The following is a 22,505-nucleotide window of genomic DNA, read 5'->3' on the forward strand; positions in this document are numbered from 1 at the left end:
GCAAACTTACAGGGTTAGCAAACAAGGTGATTGACTGCAATGCAAATACAGCTTTAGTCGGTGGCGGGTGAGAGAAAGGTGAAAGATTTGTCAGAAGTATTTTTGCTTTCTGCACAAATGAAATAAAAAAAGAACAAAAAATGTCATGAAACATCGAAAAACAGCCGGAGATTTAGCGCGGTAAAGGAATTGCAATGCATGTCAGCATTGCCATTCGGCTGTTTTCATAGACAGATTTAATACACTTTGGCGTTTAGAAACCGGCGTTGCAAACAGAAAAATTTGTAAAAACGAACACTTCTAATATATTTACGGTCAAATGATGAAAAAACGCAAAGTTCTGGGGGCAATTTGGAGACATTTTACGTAGCAAATGGACCTTGGACATTGACTGCCTTTCCCCCATAAACTTTCCACTGCAAAACAACTAGTTGACCTAATGTTGTTTTGCCGCATTGTTTGTCCCGAAGAGTGCTTCCCTTGGCAAACAATAGAGACAGACGTCAAAAAAACAGATTACGTTTACTATTACCGTGTGAATTGCATAACCTGATAAAAGGTGAATAAGCATTGGTCTGCAATAGACACAAGTTCTGTGACAAACGAGCAATCCGAAAATAAAAAAATTAAGCAGTTTTTGGCAAATTGGGATTTGCAATGATAAGAACAAAGATATGATTCAGAATATTGTGACTTTTGGAACATAAATTGCAAACATTGCCGTCCAGAAAAACATTACAAATCATCACTTTTTATTTCCACTCAATTTTTGTTTCCTGAAATAAAGCAATTTATTAAATAAATTAGAATAAAGCCACGATATTTTTCTGCTCCAATGTAGTATAGTTACTTACTGAATAGTTCAAAAATTTCATTTCAGCACATAATGCCTCGTATTGTTTAGTTGTAAGGTTCTCTTTCCACAAAACTAATTTCTCAATTTTGTCCAGACTTGCTAACAATTTTCTTGCTCCAGTGTGTCCAATTTCATTGTAACTCAAGTTTAATTCTTTAATCTGTGAACAAATAAATAGAGAGAGAGGTATAATATGTTATGCAAAATCACGTAGACAATACTATCAGGCATTTATGTTATTTGTTGAACTGGAAAAATATTAGTGCCCTTTGCACAGTATATAAATATGTTTACACATACTGGGACACTGTAATGCTTTAACTGGTTTGCAAAGTCTTCTGCTCCTGCTGATGTGACTCCACAATCTTGCATGACTAGCCTCTCCATTTTGTCCAAGTTACTTGCCAGAAGATTTGCCCCAACATCTCCAGTTTGATTCTCGCTTATGTCAAGCTTCTTCATCTATGAAGTACCCAAATGTATTTATTTTCTAATATAAACAAGATAGCCCATACAGTGGTAGAGAACTTCATACAGACATTTCGATTGTTTTCTACAATCATTTTCAATGTAAAATGTAGAAAACAATCGAAACGTCTGTATGAAGTTCTCTTCCATTGTATGGGCTATCTTGTTTATATTAAAGATGTACAAAACCGTCAGATATGTTCCTATATTTATTTTCTGTTGTATGATAAACTGTGTCATTGTGATAATAATGAACATGAGGATTACAGTAGCATCAGCACTGATAAAGTTTGCCATGTCAGCCACAGCACAAACGTAAAACTGGTTAAAAGGTGGTACAATCAATACGTAAGTTTTTCTTGGTATTTTCTGTGGTTGGAATCAAGTGTTTTAAAAAAAATGCAATTTAAGAGAAACAATCTTTCAATTAAAATATATTACTGAACTGAATTAATTGCCAAAATTGTTCATACTTACTGGAATAGTAAGATTTTTCAGTACTTTTGTGAACTCTTCTATTCCATTAGCTGTAACACCACAGTTGCCCAATATCAGACTCCTGATATTTGGCAAGGATTTTGAAAGGTGTTGTAATCCAACCAAACCAATCTTGTTCCAGCTAAGATCAAGTTCATGCAACTGTGGTAAATAAAACAGTTTTTAAACAGAAAAATAGTAGTTGGTTGCAAACTTTTATTGCATAGTTTTTTAAATTGGCCACAATCAAACATATATTTATGCATAACCCCATTATTTATGATGTTTAAATATTGACTTAATTTTTAGTAGATTGGCAGCCATGCCCACTCTTACTGATTGAGAACATGTTTGAAGGCCAGTTGATAAAATCTCCAATTCATCAAAGGTCATGGCACAGGTATTCAAGAACAAAGCCTCTACTTTATCCAGACAGTTTGTCAGATGCCGAGTGCATTTCTTATCAATTCTATTGCAGTTAAGAATCAACTTCTTCACCTGCAAAATTTACAACATTAACATGCTAGTTCAGTAAATGTTGACAATTTAAGCAGGATGGTTTGTTGAACAACATGTAATTCCATTATTTATGGTACTTGACTTACCTTGAATTTCATGTTGCTAATTCCTGTGCAAATCCAAAACAAGGACTCAGATGTTAAACCACAACTAGTGAAATTAAGCACTGTGACATCATGTGGTAACTTTTGAAGTATTTGTCCCAAGGCATATGCTGCCCCAGTGGAAATGTGTGTGTGACTAAAATCCAACTCCACAGGAAAATGAGTTGTACAAATTTCCAAGATTTTTTCATTGCACTCTTGTAAATCAACCACAAGTTCAAGCAAGTCTGAAAGGCAGGATACTTTAGTTATGTGGCATTCTGCCTATGGCTTGAACACCAATTAGACATTAAATTCCTAACAGGTAATGTTTAACAACAGGAGATTATTTTATACTGTTAATTTTTGTAGTGTTTGATTTGTGATTTTGCAACAATGTGCAAAAGGCTAGTATAAGTTTTGTAACATACCTCGACCATTTTGCCCTATGCCACATGGCTTGTATGTCCGCAACCGATTAACTATTTGCTTTAGAAATGCTGTCGGTTTATCTGCGAATTTGAAGATTTACTTTAGTAAGCTGTATTTGGTACAAAATATATTTATTTCAATCCATTTTTACCTGTATTCTCAACCAATTGAGTCTGATCATTCCATGAGCCAAATGGTGCTAGAAATAAGTGCAAAATATTATGAAGATGCAAAGTTGGAATGTTTGTGACATGATTGTTTGTCTGTTGTTTCTTTACCTTTATGGCTTACTTGTCCCAGGATGAGCCCACATAGAAACCGCCGGACTGCAGCCCAATGTTCCTCTATTACCACATGTTGAATAAACTCAATGAACTCCGTAATGGGCATAAATTCGGTGATGTACTTGGCTGCCAATATGTCTTGTAACATCTGATGAACAAAGAAAAACCTCTGGTCACCCGCAAACAGTCGATGATTGGGGTATAAGGCTGTGTGGGCAACTGCAATTATTACATCTTGGACAATGCTTGGTTCAAGACTTTCTGCATCCAAATTATCTTTTGTGAAACCTACTGTTTTGCAGGAGATACCTTTGTAAGCCATTCTGCCAAGAGGTTCATGCAGCACCAATATATCTTTACTGGCTTTTGCATGTTTTGAGTGCCGAAGATGGTCAAGGACTAAAGTCAAAACCTTTGTAATGGTGGTTTTGTCGGTTAAGCTTTGGTGCAGACCAAAGTGGACAATAAATTGCAGTAGCAAGGGGTTACAACAAAGCTCAAATAATTGTGGAGCGCATGCAGTGAGGGTTTTCCACAATTGGTCAGCATCTTTGTCAGCCAAAGCATAAAATAAGGTTTTCATGTCATCTCTTGCAAGGTCATCCACATACACAGTTGTGGTTGGGCGTAGAAAGGAAGAGATTTTGAGCAAAGAATATGGTCGGGATGTAAAAATTAGGCCAGATGTTGAAAAAAACTTTTTACTGCATAAGTTTGCCACCAATTGATCAATGGGCAAAGGTGTTTTGTAATCAGCGCAACTTGGTTCCACATTTTCCAGTGACCAAGGTGCCTGGTCATAGCCATCCAAAACAAAAGTACATTTATCTTTATTGGCCAGCATCCACTGAAATGCATGCATTTTTTGTGTTTCATTAAGTTCAGGGTAAGGATAGTCTATAAAAAGTTGTTTGCAGGTCAAGTTTTCCACAAACTTTAACTCCCTGCATTTCAGAAAAACAACAAACTTTTGCCTGCTTTCAAAAAGTTTTACCAATCTCTTGGAAAGGGTGGTCTTTCCACTTCCAGGACCCCCGACCAGTGCCAAAAAGCTGCTATGCTTTTCTAAATCTTCAAACAAAAGCTTATTACGCCTAGCTAGGTTATGAGTGGTTGGTTGCTTTTCCAGTGACAAAGGATTCTTTGCATTCCCAAGATAAATATCTCTATTTACAAGTTGAGGATGCACAACTGGTAAGTCCTCCATGTATTGTTGTAGAACTAAGTACCTGTCTCGCTTCATACTCTCGATCTGTTGTTTCTGGCACAACTCAATGGCTTTTTGCTGCAAATCTGTAACCGTACTTAATATTGAATATTAAAAGAAGGTAAAAGCTGTTTTTCAACAGTCACCTGTATTAATCTGTATTTCATTTGGGTTGTTCAGAATGCCGTATTGGTGGTAATGGTGTTCTGTGTTCATTTGAGCAATCGTACAATCCTAGTAAAAGTTACATCTCATGTAGTTGTTGTTTATCATTGTCTTCTTTTTCAAATAATAAATAACTTTTTCTACTCACTGCATTTTCAAAAGTTTGGTATAAAGAAGAATTAACATTTTTTAATATTAGCCCCTCATTTTTAGGTATTAATCTCTATGCACTCACTTTAAACTCTTGAGGTCTGTTTTCAGATTCCATGACCTTGCTTGTATCAGCAGGTGGCAGTTCACAACAATCGAAAAATATCAATGCAATCCCACTTGATACTGCAGTTTAACAGCCATGAAAATATTTGCTTTTAAGTGGTGCTTATAACCACACAGTTAAAGATTAACAAACATGTACTGTTTAACTTCAGTCTGCAATCTGACAAAAAACCTAGAATTGTCAGCACTTAAAGATGTTATTTATGTACTCCTACAATTACCTGTCTGCCTCTATTGCCACAACGTACTAAATATAAAACGATAATATACAATCTATCTGGACAAACCCTATACAAGCAAGACTGTGCAACTACTTAATACAGTTTATTGAATATAACTTGCCACTCTTACACAAATAAAACAAACACTGACACATGCAAAAAACACACACACAGAGAAAATAGGACTTTAAAATGTAATGAAATTTTCAAATGCATGACAGATGGCAGCAAATTCGGAATGCACTATAATAACATGTAAGAGGTAAACGTGCAGTTGTAATTTCACACTCTCTAGAACTTTTTGGCAGCAAGAAATACAAAATGTAGCACAATTCTAAAAAAGTATATCCAAAGTGATGATTTACAATGTAAATTTTACATACATGGAGATGAAATGCCACCATGAACAAAGTGCACATTATAATGAGGAACTTTAAATCACAACAAGAAAGAATCTACAGATGAAGTGAATAAATATGTCTATATTGAGGAGTAGGTTCAAGGCAGAATTAGCATTTAGGAATACACCCAGATTAGCACCGTGAAGAATCGCCCGACATTTTATGTGCAATCTTGGCCACATGCTCAGGGCCAAGGTCATGATAGTCAAGAACAAAATGATCTACATTGTGTTGACAACGGTCCAAGGCAACAGCGGACTCATTGCAGATGCAATTGTAGCTCAAATCCAAAACCTTCATCTGAAAACATTACGTTTTACACAGCATGGTTCATAGTTTACAATCTGTAGTAACTTATTTAAAAACTTGGTAATAGTACTCTTGCATTTTTTTTCAATAACTTCACTTCAAGATTAAAGCAAATTCACACAAAATAGTATTTTAATCAATTATAGTCACAGTAGTAATATGATTAATTAAACGTACTGGTTGTGTAAGTTTGGCAATTTCTTCAGCAATGCTATTTACTTCCTCACATTCAAGTTCACACTCTTGTAGAATGAGACGTTCCACTTTGGAAAGACACTTAAGTATTGGCAAGACGCCTCGTCCTTGCATGTCATTTTTGCTCAGGTTGAGACTTTTCATCTAAAAAATTTAAGTTTTCAATTATACACAAGGACATAACAAGTGTAAGAAATAAAACAAGTTGTCTCAGAGTTCATAATCTAGATATTTGTATGCGTACACGGTAAGAATAAAACCTAAATGTTTCTGTAAGAGATTCTTGAGACAGTTTGAATCATTCCTCCTATTTCGAAGAAGTATTTTTAAAACTGTAACACAAACCTCAATGTTCATTAATTTATTTCCATTTGAGACTATTTTCATGAGAAAAGTGTACACAAAATTTATAGTTCAAAACACACATATATTTTATCATATCCGAGGTTTATAACAACAGAGAAACTTACAGGAGTATCACGCTTCAGTATTTCATTAGCAATAGCCTCAATATGCTCTGGATCTCCAATGCCGCAGTCAATCAATGCCAGGTTTTCGATCATGTCAATGTTGGACATAATTGCAAGGCACCCATCACACCTAATCCAGCAAACTTCAATGTGAACCTCTCTAAGCTGAAGAAATAACCAAATAGCTAGTTTAAGCCATAATGATAATGTTTTTTGATCAAAAGCCATAAAAATAATTTAAGGCTACATTTAGTCAAAAATTATCTCCATTTTCTGCAAAAATATGAAGAAAACTTTGTCAAAATAAATTGTAACCACAAATAAATGGAATGGAATTATACATGAAACTCTCTGGAAAACTCTTTACATCCTGATACTCTCACATGGACACCAAACTTGATAATCTCGAAGGTTTTATCGGTGTTAATGCCAGTTTACCTTCGAAAAAATTGTTATATTATGTTGTAGTTTACGGGTCTTTTGATCTAAAGGCCACATGTGTTTGTAAATCATTTTTGAGAGCCACTTTTTGACAAGGAGCAAAGTGTTCAAGTTTTCATGTGGGCCACAGGTTGTATGCCACTGTAGTTGTTCACAGCAAAAAGAAAAACATAGAAAGATGGTTTGAGTTTCTTTTAGACTTGGCTTTTCCATTAAAAACACAGTATCATATTGTATTAGGCTAATATATTATTTTAAACTTACAGGTCTTGTAAGAGACTTGAAATTCTCTCCAAGCTTTTTGGCACCTTCCAAGTCCAATCCACATTCATCCAGATACAATGATTCAATATTATCAAGACATTTCCCCACACAAGACACACCAGCACCTTTCGCACCTCCACTGATATTTAAGCATTTGGCCTATTGTAAAGATGAAAGGTCTTGTTTTGACGCAGCAAAAAATAAAATTGAATATAATCAATTAAATAAAAATACAGTCAGTGCTACATAAGCATACGTTCTATAGTAAATACCACTGACCAATTTTATTTTTGATAAAAAAACATGGTGATGTTTGGTTAGTATATATACCAATACCCTAGGATTCCATAATTACATATGAAGTGTTTCATGAGCTACTGTCTGGTTTTAGGTAAAAGCTTTTGAATTATATTCGTCAAGTCTTTGTGAAACAAACGCAATTGAGCTTTTAGGCCTTGGTTGTAAATGCCCTTGCAGGCCACAAACATACCAGACTATTGCTCAATACTTACCCTGAACGAAAGTTTTGCAACTTCATCAACAAATAACTCCAAAGCATTGTCAGCATAAGAACAAAGATTCAGTTCAAAATCCATAGGGTGGTTCACTAGGTTCAACATAAAAAAAAAATGGGCCACATCTGGAACTGATAGATGCTCATCATAAAGCAAAAATTTACTGCCAATAACAGAAGCGATTTCATTTCTAATTTCATCACTCTCACACTCATTAACCCATTGACACAATGACAGTATCAATTTTGCCTTTTTGTATTGGTCTGCTTCCTTCAACTTATCAAAAATAAAGGTTCTGAGTTGCTTGACCTTCTTTAACCACACTTCTTTGGTATGTGGTTGAATTATAGCTGAGATTTTTTCGAACATACTGTCATTGCTAAATCCAAATGCAAATCTTGTAACATTTTTCCACCTTTCTTGATCTAACTTACTTGCAGCATCCACAAACTCTTCATAGGAAATTACACACATCAGGGACATAGCCCCGAACCACTCCTGCCAGATTAAATTAGAAAAACTCATTTTGGGTTTGTTTTTGAGAATTGTTAGGCTTATGTCAGGTATTTTGAAGCCACTTGTAACAGAAGTCTGTAAAAGAATGTTGAGTAAATTCTGTGAAACTCCAAATTCTTTGAAATCATTCAGTGAGAAACACAATTTGCTGCAGGCCTGGAGATTTTTTAAAGCAAACTTAGTAAAACAGGTGATTTCTTCTTTGAACTCTTTCACATTGGATTTCTCATTCATCATGTCCCAAGCAAAGTCAAAAATTGGCATAAGAGACTTAAGTTCAAAATCATCAGACTTGTTCATAAAGTAACTCAGGCTCAGGAAAAAGCATACAGGGGCGTTGCAGTTAGTACAGACATAATTTCCCTTCCATGTGTTGTATTTATTTAGCTTGTCAACACCACCACATAGAGAGGTTCCAATGGAATTTTGCCATTTCTTGTGTGTTGATGCATCAATGATACAAGTAAAGCTCGGGTTAAAGTGCTTAGCAAACTGCACTGTGGGAATGTTTTCACTTATCGGGGATTTTACAAAAAACACGTTTTTGGCATTGGGAAGCAAATCCCCATACAGGAGGTTAAAACCAAACACCCATGCACTGCCTTTGTCATGAAAACTTGCATGAGGAATTGTTGGCAGTCGATTTATTTCCGAAGACAACATCTCATCAAATCCATACACAACCACACAAACATTCGGGTCATTATTTATAGCAGTTAGGAGCGATTTATCTGAATCAGCTGTGTGTTCCCAATTCAAATCAACGGTGGACAAAAGAAATTCAAGCAAACTCATTTCTGTTGTTAAATTAAGTGCTTGAAAGTGAACCACAAAAAGAAAAGATGAACTATCTGCAAGACTATTACGCAACCAATTTAAACTGCTGGAAGGTTGTATGGAGTAATCATTTCCAAATACTTGCACGCAGTTACTATATGAAACTGACCGAAGTAAAGTAGCTCTATTGTTAAAGTACATCTGTGCCTCATCAAACAATTTGTCTGGTGTAATAAGGTTGTCATTTTCATCTATCAGCGGTTGCTTGCAACCATCACAGCGTTCAGTTCCTGTTATTTCTATGTCTTGATAGTGATGTGACAATCGAGGAGGGCTAAAACTATTTGTTGGGCCAATTCCAAATATGTCCTGTGACACAATCCGCTGGACTTCTTGCTGTAGTAGCAATTCTAAAAAAAATCCAAAAATGTATTAAGTCATGCAAAATAAACTAAATCAGGTGTATCAAAAGGCACGATCAACAGTTGTTAAATATAGCTGCCATGTCAGCTGTACAACTACGTACACACATCAACATTTTAGTCACAAAATTGAAATGCAACTCACTCAAACTTTCAGAATTAGTTAGTTCCTCCATTCTGTTTTTTTCCGGTTGACTGGAAGACATGTTGTGTTACAAGGTATTGCTGTGGGTTGTTAAACTCTACGGAATTTGGTTTCCAAAAATAGATTATCTTTTACTTAAGTTTCTGAACCGGGAACTTGAATTTTCAGATCTCGCACCGACTTGTCAAGAAAAAGTGGCTAATCCTGCTTGGCTGCAAAGCCTGTAAAAAGTCATACAAGATCCTTGTTGGAATAAAGCTCAGTGCAGGCCAATCGAAGAACTGTTTTGTGGAGCGCAATGGCCAACGCCCGATAACGACATCTAGCAGTTGCGTTTGGGGGGATTTCCAGTAAGTGATGCGACCCCGCTAAATTAAACCTTTCAATTATAGTTGTCTGTGACAACTACGCATTTTATAAAGATATTGTAGGACTTCATGTAGCCGAAAAAACACTGCGGTCGCCTAGTTTCACAACTGTAAAAAACAGCCTTCACATTCGTACCCACTCATGCGAAATGCACATCCAGTGCGATTTGGAGGCCAGCAAAAATCAACGAGGCAGGCAAAGCGTTTTCACATTGTAGTGACGTTGCAGTCGTCGTTGAACCAGGGGCGGATCCATAAGGGACAAACTGGGCGACCAGTCATCGAATATCTTATAACAGTGGGGAAACGGGTGTCTTTTTAACATTGCGTTTCGTTCATGCTTTGTTTGGCGTACTATTCGACCAAGAAACAAAACCTCCATTAATGCGCCACAATGGACCCCCTTGTAATAATTTCTTGATCCGTCCCTGCGTCAAACTACTGGGTTTTGTTTTTGCACGCAGTCATTCACTCATAAAATGTATTGTTTCGATTTGAGTTTACGACCACGTGTAAGATAGATGTCGCATTGAAACACAACTTCTAATATTCCACATACTGCCAGGAACCGGCATTTTCGTGGCACCGTCAAAACCTGGATTGGTCCATTCTGCTGTACAACTCTATGTGTTTGAGGGAAAACGCAAAAGAATAATAACCAAAATAACCATAAAGTAAAGCTATTAATAATGCTCCTGACTGTTTTTGTATTTGTTGTTGCCCTTTTTGCCATGTAAAAAAAAGCCTTTCTTTGTTAAGGTTCCCTCACACAGCTCGATGCGTTGACACCGGAAGCGCCTTTTAATAAAAGTTCACAACGATTACTACATTACACCGGCAACGTGGGGTGTGGACCAAAAAAAGGAAACGGCAGAGCAGGATCGCTCAAAAAGACGCACACGACAAAACGAAAAGGGTATTCCCCCGAGGAAAACTCCCACAAGGGGCTTTTTCCAGGGTGGGCCGAGCACGGGTAAAAAAGTGCGGTCGGGTTGGTAAGAAAAAAACTGGCAGTCAGGGCGCTGGGTGGCGCACGGGAGCCGTTATTTCACACATCGTCGCCTTCTTCCTCTTCCTGATGTTTGCGCTTTACCCCTCTAGGGGTTTCCCCACCTGAAGTTCAAAGTAAAGATTAGGGCAGTGGTTCTCAAAAGTACGCTTAATTTTTGAATGAAGAATTTATCGAAGCAACGTCACAAATGAAACAGGCTTCGCAACAGGATGTGACTCGAATTATCTGCCCAGTTCATAAGAAATTGTATTCATTTTACACAACATTTTCCGAAGCTTTTTCGTAAAACTTTCGCCTTGAACTATGAACTACAACCAGTTACTTCTCAACTCTGCAGTACGCACAAAAAAGGCATGTGAATTTTAAATTTCAAGACAAGCACACACCAAATACCTCATGGCGTGGTACCGCGATTAACGTACCCAGCCGTAAAACCCATTTTAAAGTAACACGGGGTTATTTCCACCCTGGTCGTGTTAATTTGCGTTTCGAAACGGACTAATTGTACATCTTAAGAGTTATTGTTTTGTATAGACCGAATTTTACCAGCGCACACGCACGTCAAGTGCTATAGGATGGTGTGCTTAGTGTACCACAACCTTTATTGCACAGGAAACAAAATAGCGTCATTCGCCGTTTTCGGCGGTCGAAACATTGAAACTATTGCAAGCAGATAGTTACAAGTGGCACAGAGTTGTGTTAAGTGGTGACAATTTATTCACACAGTTTTTTTTTTCTCGAAATTCAGTTCTCCTTTGGGTGCATGTGCAGAGGGGCGAAAGGACTGCACGAGGCTCCAGGACCGCAGACTGTCGACCTCTGGTCCAATTAAACTATTTCCTAATATTTCACTTGCCAATCACACTCAAAACAAATCAACAGCAAACTTACTGCCATCTTCGTCCTCTTCATCGATTTCATCATCATCCTGCTCCTGCTCCACTTCCCCCTCATAATCATCATCATCTTCGTCATCCTAAAAATTTCATTTGATCGTAAACAAAGTATGGCTGGTTGGCATACATATGCCAAATACAGTAAGCAATAGAACAAAAACTTCTAAACCGAGACCAAGTTATGGTGATTGTGCATTAGTGTTTAGTGGAAACAAAAGTGTATGTACAATGTTTGCAAATTAACTTTATTCCATCACTTGTAGAACAATTTTAGGTCCAACATTCTCTTTTTGCTATCACCAGAAAGATTCATAATTTAAAATCACGATAACTGCCAAGTGTGGTGTAACATATTGCTGTAAATATAATTAAACGATCATGTTAAGTAAACGTTTCGTACCTATACTTGGTTCATCATCAGTACTACTACAGCTGGTTGCAGAAAAGTGTTGGCGCTTACTGATGATGAACCCAGTATAGGTTGAAAACGTTTACTTAACATGATTAACAGCATCTTTGGTTTGACTTTTCTCTTCAAAGTTATCAACTCCACTTATTTTGCACCTAATTAAACGATCTTACCTGAATTTCATCCCCATCGAGATATGAAAGGCCATATTCCTCTTCATCTTCTTCTTCAGAATCGACGTAACTTTCATCGTCGTCTTCATCATCATCCTCTGCATTTTGATTCCCTGCGGCCACTTCAGCTCCATCCTCAGGGTTTTCAATTACCTGTAAATTTTTTTGCAGTATTGTACATAGAAATTTAAACTTGGTTTTGTAAGAAATAACATTAGAAATATACAAGACAGAAGAAAATAAAAAACAATTTCACAATATTAATTGTAAATCCACAATTTTGGGATGCAATTTAGGGTTTAAATGTTTATCTAAAGAAGTTTTGGTTGCATTAAGCTAAAAAATTATGCATCTTCCTTGTTTAGCCATTTAAAGCAAAAAACATTACACTTAAATTGTTATCTAAATAAAAAAGGTGCATACTCCTAGCGGGTTAATAGCTATTGCTGAGGTAATAAACCACATTCAGTCTTGTAAAAAACTCCCACCTCATCTTCCGCTTCCTCATCATCATCTGCATCTTCATCATCCTGCTCTTCACCATCCTCTGATCCATCAATGTTATTTTCTTCATGTCCATTCTCCTCCTCATCGTCTGTTTACAATAGCACAGCATGTTAAAAAACAACTGTTTCAATTGAATTTAACAATAAAAAGCTTTGATAATTTAGTCCAAAAACTGACAAAAACAATTTAATCTGCAGCAAATCTGCAAAATTTACAAAATTATTACTTCGCTTAATCATCATAATACTTGGAAATTTGAAGAGAGTAAGCAATTGTATAGTGCTCTATGCCAAACTCTCAATAACTACTCACACCAAATAAGGCACTGAATGATCTTTTTTGATCACACTAGTAACAAAAATATAGAAAAAAATACCTTCATCATCAGAATCCACAGCTTCTTGGCCGTTGGCATCATAACCGTCAAGAAACTGAAGACTTGGAATCAGACCAAACACTTCTTCTTTGTATTGAGGAACTTTCTGCACATCACAGTTGGTCAAATCCAAGTTCGCCAGATTTGGGAGTTCGGCCTGAATGAAAATACAAAGCATGTAGGGGAACAGAAATAACATGATGATGTATGAGTTAATAGACATTGTGACTGTTTAGAACTATAGGGTACTTTTGAATAAGAATATAAATTAATTAAAACAGCATGCACAATCAAGATCAAAGGTTTATCTCCCTACCAGGGATTCCAAAGCATCCAGCGTTTTTATTCTATTGTCACTCAGGTTAAGATGAGTTAGGACAGCACATCCTTTAAGGCATGACAGCGTTCCAGAAATTCGATTGCCACTTAAATCCAGCTGCATGAAAACAAAATACATTTTGTTTTTACTCAAAAACAATAACTGTGAAACTTTTCTTTTAAATAATCGATCCTAACACTTTATTACAATAAAAAGTGTATCACAAACCCAAAAAAAACATCACACATCCAACATATAAAAGAGCCAAACATATTTAACAAACCCGCTCAAGACTGGACAGCTCAGGAAATCCTTTCAGGGTTGTCAGTCCTGCCTTTACCATAGACAGTCTAGTCAAAGCACTAAAGTCACTGGTCAAGCCTTCAGGTTCACCAGTGCACCGACAGTTATCAAGGTTTAAATCCTTTACCTGTAATAAGATATTTAAAACATGTATCAGGCTTCTTTCAATATCAAAATTTAATCTGTAAAATAGCCTACTTAAAGCTTACTTTTTTTATTATTATATTATTCCACTCTATTTTAACCCTAGTCTATCAACACAAATAAAATGCATACTACAGTGTCAACAGAAATAATAATACTACAAATGACGCATTGCAGAAGTTCTTAACTGTGCGCCGTTAGCAAGAGAAAACGGGAGATCGCAACAACAATAGTTCACTACGGAGTAGTACACAATTAAATCGCCTGATACATATGCCTATGCAAGTCTAGGTCGTCGGCCATTAGTATCGAGTAATTCTCGAGTAATCGCAGCGTTTCTATAAAAATGGACAAATTGCTTGTGTAGTCAGCGACCTCCGCAGTTATACGTAAATGTTTCGACCGATTGAACCAGAAAAGGAATATGTGAATGCTTCGACCGAACAAACTACTAACAACCTTTTGACACCGCAGGAGTAATGGTTAAGAATTTGGTAAACAAGTTGTATCCTTTATATGCCAACTAAAAAGGTGGTTTTGTATTTAGTCCTAGGCTACTGTCGTAATTATCTCTTTGACGAAATTCAAATATATTTATGATTTTGTCAATTTTAATACAAGCTGTGGTGATGCATTCCCAAAGTAAATCATCAAAACAAAACTGTATAATTTTAACTTTTAATTTTTTTCAGCATTGCAGTCATTGGAACAGAATGTCTTCAGCGCCTACTGACTTCCCGAAAAACACGAGGCCGCCAGAACCAAACAAAGACGTCACGGCTTTTTTCTTTTACAGTTAAGTCCCTATTCCGCATGCGACGCTCACCACTTCAAAAAAGCTCGAACTAAATCAAATACTTTCAACAATTGATGCGCAAAAATTCCGCTAACAATTAATTTAACAAACAGACAGTCGAAAACTTCATAACTTTGTACCGAACGACATTCAGCGTATGACTTTTCTTGCACTTTTATTTTAGCAATAAAAAATCGATTTTGAAATTCGTTTGTAGCATTCTTTATTTAACACGGTATGTAACCGTATCAGACAGGCACCAGGTTATCGATTTCATTTCCAATATCAGAATATAACAACCTTCACATTCTCAAACAGGTTAACAGATTGTTACATCACTTTAACCAAAACAGAAGCGTTTGTGTCGTAACACGGAACCAACTGTCCAAACTAGTGCACTTGTTTGTATTTTATTCTCTTTGGAACAATATGGCAATGGTAAGTAGTACTTTTATCGTAAGAATTTAAAACAATGGCATTACAATAAAAAACACTTTAGCTGGTCTTACCTCTTCAGGACTTTTTCCACGGCATTCTAACTGTATCCTTTTCAGCATGATGACGTTTTTCTCTGGTTATCAAGCACTTTTTGGCAATCAAACAGTTCCAATGCTGCAATGTGCCGGTTTCGTTTGTGCCCTTTCCCGAATCGACCGTCAAGCCGCGAAATACTACGAGAACGCAGAGAGCGATACAAAGCAACCAAACATCTGACTGAACCGTTTTTGCACAGACAGCCAGAGCTTCACATACAGTTAAGCGCTATAGTGCTTTGACGGACCACCTCGCATGTGTATGAGCGCACGCCCGCACACGCTTCGAAGCACACACGCTCATGCGCGAGCGCGGCCACCGACGGCTCTTTCACTCGAGCCAATCACAGCTCAGAAACCAAGCACGTGTTAAGGACGTCACAGATAAAAACCAACCAAGCGTTAAAGGATGCGCTCCAGTGCGTAATCTCACGTGCTGAGAAGGCCTGGTTAGCGCAACAGAACATTTGTTCGTTGAACAACGGTTATTTAGCGCGAATACCCCTTTAAAATGGATATTGGTTTTGCTCTGGATCAAGGCCTGAATGTGCCAGTCAAGGGTTTACCTTTTGGTACCTGATGTGGTTTTGCATTTATTTTGATTGGATGAAGCGTTTCGCGCAAGACAACATAAAAACAATAAAATTTAAACATCGGTGTTTTTTGTGCATAGTTATGTTCTGTTTAGGGTTGGTCATTTTGGCACGCTTGAATTCGCCTAATGGATGCGCGCAGGTCCTGGCTGTGGCAAAAACACCATATTTGCAGTAGGTTTGTCATTTCTTTTCATTAAATGGTTTATACAATGTGTATCAAGGCAGAAAAGATTCGAATTTGGCCGAATCTGAATATTTAATAAGAAAGTAATTTTCATAACGATCGTAAAAAGCACTAGTTTCACTACAAATAATGGGTTGATATTCGCTGTAGCGACATGGCGCCGTTGTCAATATTTCCGTTAAAACCATAGCGCCCTCTATAACCCCCCTGTTATAGAGGGCGCAATGGTTAAAACCCAATGAAATTCGATGTCAATATTTGGCTTCTATGTCCGGATTCGATCCAGTACATTCCTATTATAAGTTACGCTGACATAGATTTTCATAATGTGCAGAAAAAATGTCTATATTTAGCTACGATTGGAGTTCTAGAAGCAAAGAAAAACACAAACAAAGTTGTTTTTGTTTTGCGTTTATTGCAACTGATGCTGTAGTAGCAGTCGCATATACCTCAAGGAAAATACATATCTGGATAAATAAATCACACAAAAAAAAACATAGAGACCAGTCGTTAAACATGAGATCAATACACGTGGTGAGAACTATATAGTGTGATATTCTGCGGAAGTTTTCTATAGTAATAAAGGATTATTGCCATGACGACCACCAATGATCCAATGGCCATCAACGAGGGGAGCGGACCGGTGTTGACTGACTCTGTATTCATATCTGTAAAATATTATTTTTTTGCTGTGTTTATGTTTCAGTACACTTTTATACGGTTGTTTTCTTCGCGATTAATATAACCTTCAACTTAACTGCACACCACCGTTGCATATTGGATTATTATCGACTACCGAGGAAATACCATTCTATATGCCTGAAGGTCAGTTTCTCAGAAATTACAACATGTCTGGCAACAACAGCAACACAATGTTTAGAACGAAAGCCTGCCAAAAAATTGACACTTGTATGCTCATTGCAAATTGAACAGGGGCAATAAATATAAAAGAATACCTGTGCAAATCTTCTCCCCGTCTGTGAACTTTCTTCCATCGAAACAGTAACATTGTGCCTTGCCGTCGACCATTTCACACCCATCCGAACACATTCCATTGTTCTGTCGTAGGCGCAGCAGGCAATGAATACTCAGTATGACAAAAAAGTCAATAACAAAACATACTTTTTTGCATTGATCTGGTTGCAAGATACGGACTGGTCCAAATGTTATTCGTCTGCCCTTGTCTTGGCTTAAAGAACGGCGGGTTCTGGAACATCCCTAGCAAGACAAATCGGTTTAATTTGAAGATATTTATTTGATAAACCTGTTGCTTTTGTAAAAACCCGTACTGGTTGTTTGCAAGTGCTTATTGCATAATGGCAAAAAGGACTTCTTTACTATATCCAAAAGTACAAGTTAAAGTTTTAAGCCAGTTCGCTAATGAAAATCGCGTTGTCTGTTGTTTACTATCCGCAATTAAACATGATTGATCGTCATTGTACATAAGATAACATAAAGCACTGACGCTAATCGTTTTGTTACAGTTTTTTGTGTTCTCCAAATATACTGATACGACAAATCTGTCGGTCAATACATACCTGTACAGGCTGATTCCTGTATCCATATTAAGACATTTTTCTGTCAAACATATAACATATCTTGTAATTTTACACATACCGGGTCAACACAAATTCCCGTCATGTTCTGACAAATACTGGCATAGCAGTGGACGAATAACGTTTGCTCCAAATCGCTCACATTCGTCCAGGAAAAACTTTGCAACCTAAACGCAGCGTACTCAGCTTGGAAGTTTCTCAGAACCTCTCTCGTTTCGGGCGCCTCGTTCCCATCCGTAGCAGCACAGCTACAATGTTTATGAAATAAGATTTTTGTTGCTTACTCACCGGGACTTCAGCTCAGTTCCATAAACAAGCACGCTGCTTTTTGATGATGCAGAAGAAAATATAAAATGGAAAAGCAAGCAAGTCGAAAATAAGCACGTGTTTAGAAATAAGACATTGTAATTTCTTAGACACTGCTTCTTGAAAATAAGCATAAATCTTAGAGGCACGGTTTAGCAACCCTATTAGCGATACTAAAATACGAACTGACTGTGAATCGATAATTGGGTACGTCGGCAATCCATTGGGGTCGGCAGTGAGGGTCGCCCAACATGTTGTCATCTGAAACAAAGAGTAAATATATTCAATACTGCAGCAAAACACGTGTAAAAAAGATTTGGCACAAAAATATCAATGTGCGCAAAATGAAACACTTGACAGACTTTTAAGCATAAATTTGTCTCACACAGATTTAGGCGTCGCATACTGCAAATAGTCACGTTACAGAAGAGTTTAATTTTTTGGATATTTCGTGCTGGTCCTACGATGTTTCTATTATGATTCTTTCATTACACTTCATATTCCTTGTACAATTAGCAAAATACTTGCCTCCATAACAAAGTATTCAACACCTGTGGTTACGCCCAACAGAGCAATTTTTCCGTACAAGTAATTGGGCACGGTGACCGTAGAGTCTGTAGGCAGAGCGGAAGAAAAAGCGGCACTGTCGTACATTTGAAGGGAGACGTCGAATTCGTTCGTCATAGAATCCAAAATCACACCTGGTTCACTGAATAAAAGTTGGCCGATTATTTATCTACTGAGAAAATTGTCCGTTGTTTATCCACATATATTATATTCCTGAAACTCGAATGAGACAGAAACTGAGGATATGCCAATAAGCGAAATTAATATTTCTGTTAATAAATCAAGATCTTGTACTGGCGCTGATCGTCTTTTACTCCTTTTGGAGTTCTAGTAATATTAATATTGATTTGTAAAGACAGATCCGCCGGTCACCGATTTGCACAGTCTGATTCCTGTAGTCACTTTCGACATTTTCTCTATCATTTATCCCATGTTTTCCATTGCATATTTACATTGATTCTCAGCCATTGAAACATATTCCGGTCTTCGAATGCCACAGATCAAGTTCGAATATGTGGATCATGCTCTCACTTTTTAGTAACAACAGAGCATTTGCACCATGCAGTCCCTATATACTTTGTACTTACTCTATCTGGGGTAGAATTCGCCCTGAGTTCACTGTCGCCGTTGCGTTGAAAGTGCAGTTAAACTTGATGTTGTAACGGACCGCACGCTGCACGACCGAGGAGAGATCGACAGGTTTTATGTTCCAGATTGTGAACATAAAGGCCATGATGTCAGAACTTGGGCCCTGTTAAATGACAACGAATAAAACTGGTTTGCTATATTTGAAGTAGGCATTTTCGTTGAATTCTGTACAGTAGCAGAGGAACTAAAAATTATCTCCTCAAGCATGGTGCTGTGCTGTGCTGTGCTGTGCTGTTTCAATATAAATGTATGCGAAACCTTTTGAAAAAAAATTGTGTACCGCATTTGAATCCTGGGGTGTGAAGAGCGTGCCGTGACCCTCTACAAGTAGTTTGAAAACCCTTCACTAAGACAGTGTAAAATTTGTTTGCAATAAACACTGTTTGGCGAAGTAAAATTGCTGCGAGCGTGCGCGATGGTAATTGTTAAGAAGAATAGCTCGAAAGCGTTGCATCTTTTTGGTGCCCCGGTAAATAGCAGTAGGACTAAGGATAGGAAAAAAAGTTTAAAATCGATAATATGAAACTGCTCACGTATATCAAGGAAGTGCACTGGGTCATGTTGAAACTGAAGGCAGCATTGGCAAACGTTGAACGACATTCAGGATTCAAAGTGTTCGGGTTTACCACCGGCTCTGACGAAATGTAGAATATATCTCCTGGTCTACCGTGAAGGACGTTAAGATCGTCCTCTGTAAGACTGCAGTACATAGGTGTAATAAATAAGGGAAGTTGTAAACAACTCCAGAGGCCATTCACTCACGGCTTTGAGATTTTAGATTATTATTTTTTTTTGAGAAAATTAACTTACAGTCTTAGTGGTTAAACAGTGTGCTCTGCGTACAGCTCACTGATCATTACGACTCGTTTTGTTTCCAAACTTACGGTTTGTATTGTCAAACTCTTGTTTTTTGCAAACACTGTCCAAGTTTTATCGAGTTTGTCATTAATTGCAGCTGACACCAAAGTAGAATTTAAGGCTTTTTTATTGGATGCATATATAGAAATGAAAAATCAGGTATATTTTGGCATTGGTAGTACCCTAGTGCGCTATAAACAGCACTCGGTTGTCGATCACCAGTTACCTTGGCCTAGATTATAATGGAAAGCAAGCAACTTACGAAATTGCGACTCCGGTACCTGGACTGCAACTCTTCGCTGAAAAGAAGTTAAAATAGTTTAGTTGTCTGTAGGAAAGCAACAATTTTTTAAAAACAAAGGTCTTCGTTCTGATCGTTGCAACGTACCAATATAAAGTTATAATATTACCACCGCTAGACGTCGCGTTAGAGCACGTATACTCACAAAAATCGTTTCTTGTCTCCAAAAGACGGAAACTTGCGGCATCGCTGGGAGCTGTTGGGTCACCAATCGTCCAAATTCTCACTCTTGAACTGTTCGTGTATTGAATATAGTTGTTGGCCATGTTGACAGCCAAGTAGGCTGTGTATCCCTGGAAAAAACGTCGTGCGTAACAGCACAATATGAGTTTGGGATTAGAATTTTGCAGTTCAACTACAGTTGATGTCATGTTCCTAACTCCTTTACATTACTTCTACGTAATACACAGAAGACAAATCATGTGACAATAATTAGCCGATAATGCGGTCTTCTAAAATTGCTTTGAAATATGTGAGATGCTGACAGAGCCACTGTTCCAAACTGTAAGATCTCATCAGTGCATCTTGACAGTCGTTGGGGACCAACCATAAGGTATCAAACCCCGGAGGTGAAAATATCTGCAGCTATTTCATAGTTATTGTTTCTATTACTTCTACATTGTTTTAATATGTTATGTCATTCTATGTATGTAAGTTAAATGATTCTTATACGATATCGATTTTGCTTTGCTTAATGCAGACTAGTAAAGAACACTTTTCACAATTTCCTCATAATTTTAAGGACAAATAGGCTAACCCATATTGTAAACAACATTGACATGTTTTATTAGTTTGAAATGTTTCGGCAACTACTTGTGCCACCATTGCTTAAACAAGAAGGCGTAGCTTGTCCAGCTCGACGGTTGTATGTAAAGCTGGCCTGGGTGACGTCAAAATAGTAAGATAAGGTACATGTTTGTAGGCAAGCCGTTTTTCGTCCAGACAACAAGCAAGTTTTGCAACCACAAACAAAAAAGTAGGTGCACGTACCTGGTGAAACATGTCATCGAACGGCTGAAACGTTGCATCGTTTTTGTAAAGGGCCGTGTTTTCTTCAGCGTCCGCATACAAGAAAAAACCTCTATGACGCAGATAGTGTCCGGGATTATACTCTGATTCAAACGATACTGTAACGGCGGCCCCAGTTAGACCTGGCGTACGGACGTAAAATTGGTTCATGGAGTCTTCAGTCAAGTGAGCTTCGTTTCCAGCCAGAATATCAACCGCTCTGGTCGGGTGGTTGTATGGGACGATGAAATATGCAACAGCAGTGATTGGAGCAACTGCAACACAAAAATCTAGTTGAGAACGAAGGAAAAGTGTCAACAAGTTCGAACAAGAAGAAAAATCATGATTAAAATCTTTGCATTGCGTTACATAAAGATATTTTTTAGTTAAGTGGCTATCTTACTCACTGCAAAAAATATCATTTGTACAAAAAGAAATTTAGAACGCTTAAAAGCAAATCATATACCTTTGAACTGCAGTAGCATCAGTACAGCGACGGACAAGATACGCACAAATCCCCTTTCCTTAAACGCCATAGCTTCAAACCAACTGTTCCCAACCAAGCGTCCCTAATTTATTTCAAAATTCTAATTTGCAAATTCTGGCGTCGCAAGGATAAAAGTCACGCAGTCATTGTGACGTAACAAACAAAAAAGAGGCACAAAACACCGATATTTACCAGTCATGGTTTTTTGAATTTTTCGCTTTACTAGCAAACAAGTGACTTAAAAGTATTTACAAACGCCAACTTTGTGTCGCGACCCTCCCTTGGGCAATACTGTTCTAAACGAGTATTCAGCAATCAGCGATGTTCTGTGTATCGGCGATCGGACGCGACTTCCTTCGGAAATAAAGTCACGCAATGCTTTCCTGTTTTTATCAGGCTTATTGTTGAAGGTACGAGGTATAGTCATACCGATTGTTAAAATCTACCGCGTAGGGGCTTGTTTTGCAATGGTAGGCTTCAATAAAACCATCAGGCAAATGTGCTTGATGAGGCCAACGCTGGTGGTCGAAGCATTACAGTTTCAATAACTCCACTTGCACTCGCTTTCAAAAGACGAAAAATACGGTGGATCATTATCACGCATTGCAGGTTTATGAACCTTTTTGTGCTTCTGACAGTAGGCAATAACTGTTGCAAAGCGCAAATGTATAACAGTTGACACTTGATTACGAATCAACCTAGAGCACAGGGGAAT

At 37.5% G+C, this 22,505-nt stretch overlaps 3 protein-coding genes across 3 annotated transcripts; all 3 read right to left on the minus strand.

The window, feature by feature from the left end:
• Nucleotides 1-752: 752 nt before the first annotated feature.
• Nucleotides 753-4,759, minus strand: LOC145907261 (NACHT, LRR and PYD domains-containing protein 12-like). The gene is made up of 12 exons (XM_082994689.1): nucleotides 4,727-4,759; nucleotides 4,473-4,560; nucleotides 3,114-4,412; nucleotides 2,987-3,034; nucleotides 2,835-2,915; nucleotides 2,407-2,651; nucleotides 2,138-2,299; nucleotides 1,802-1,963; nucleotides 1,592-1,693; nucleotides 1,157-1,318; nucleotides 855-1,016; nucleotides 753-776 (listed from the first exon to the last, which is right to left on the minus strand). Exons 1-12 carry the CDS (start codon nucleotides 4,757-4,759, stop codon nucleotides 753-755), a joined length of 2,568 nt encoding a protein of 855 aa, XP_082850815.1.
• Nucleotides 4,760-5,078: 319 nt separating this feature from the next.
• On the minus strand, nucleotides 5,079-9,705 carry LOC145906033 (uncharacterized). The gene is made up of 6 exons (XM_082993409.1): nucleotides 9,444-9,705; nucleotides 7,581-9,286; nucleotides 7,069-7,227; nucleotides 6,364-6,528; nucleotides 5,876-6,037; nucleotides 5,079-5,689 (listed from the first exon to the last, which is right to left on the minus strand). Exons 1-6 carry the CDS (start codon nucleotides 9,502-9,504, stop codon nucleotides 5,522-5,524), a joined length of 2,421 nt encoding a protein of 806 aa, XP_082849535.1. The 5' UTR covers nucleotides 9,505-9,705; the 3' UTR covers nucleotides 5,079-5,521.
• Nucleotides 9,706-10,589: 884 nt separating this feature from the next.
• Nucleotides 10,590-15,490, minus strand: LOC145905998 (acidic leucine-rich nuclear phosphoprotein 32 family member A-like). Its single transcript, XM_082993373.1, has 8 exons — nucleotides 15,256-15,490; nucleotides 13,787-13,933; nucleotides 13,501-13,620; nucleotides 13,185-13,341; nucleotides 12,790-12,896; nucleotides 12,302-12,454; nucleotides 11,715-11,799; nucleotides 10,590-10,924 (listed from the first exon to the last, which is right to left on the minus strand). The coding sequence occupies exons 1-8, from the start codon at nucleotides 15,301-15,303 to the stop codon at nucleotides 10,860-10,862; spliced, it is 882 nt and encodes a 293-aa protein (XP_082849499.1). The 5' UTR covers nucleotides 15,304-15,490; the 3' UTR covers nucleotides 10,590-10,859.
• Between the last annotated feature and the right edge of the window lie 7,015 nt (nucleotides 15,491-22,505).

Source organism: Ascidia mentula, chromosome 6 (assembly GCF_947561715.1).
Source record: "Ascidia mentula chromosome 6, kaAscMent1.1, whole genome shotgun sequence".
NCBI classification, from domain to species: Eukaryota; Metazoa; Chordata; class Ascidiacea; order Phlebobranchia; family Ascidiidae; genus Ascidia; species Ascidia mentula.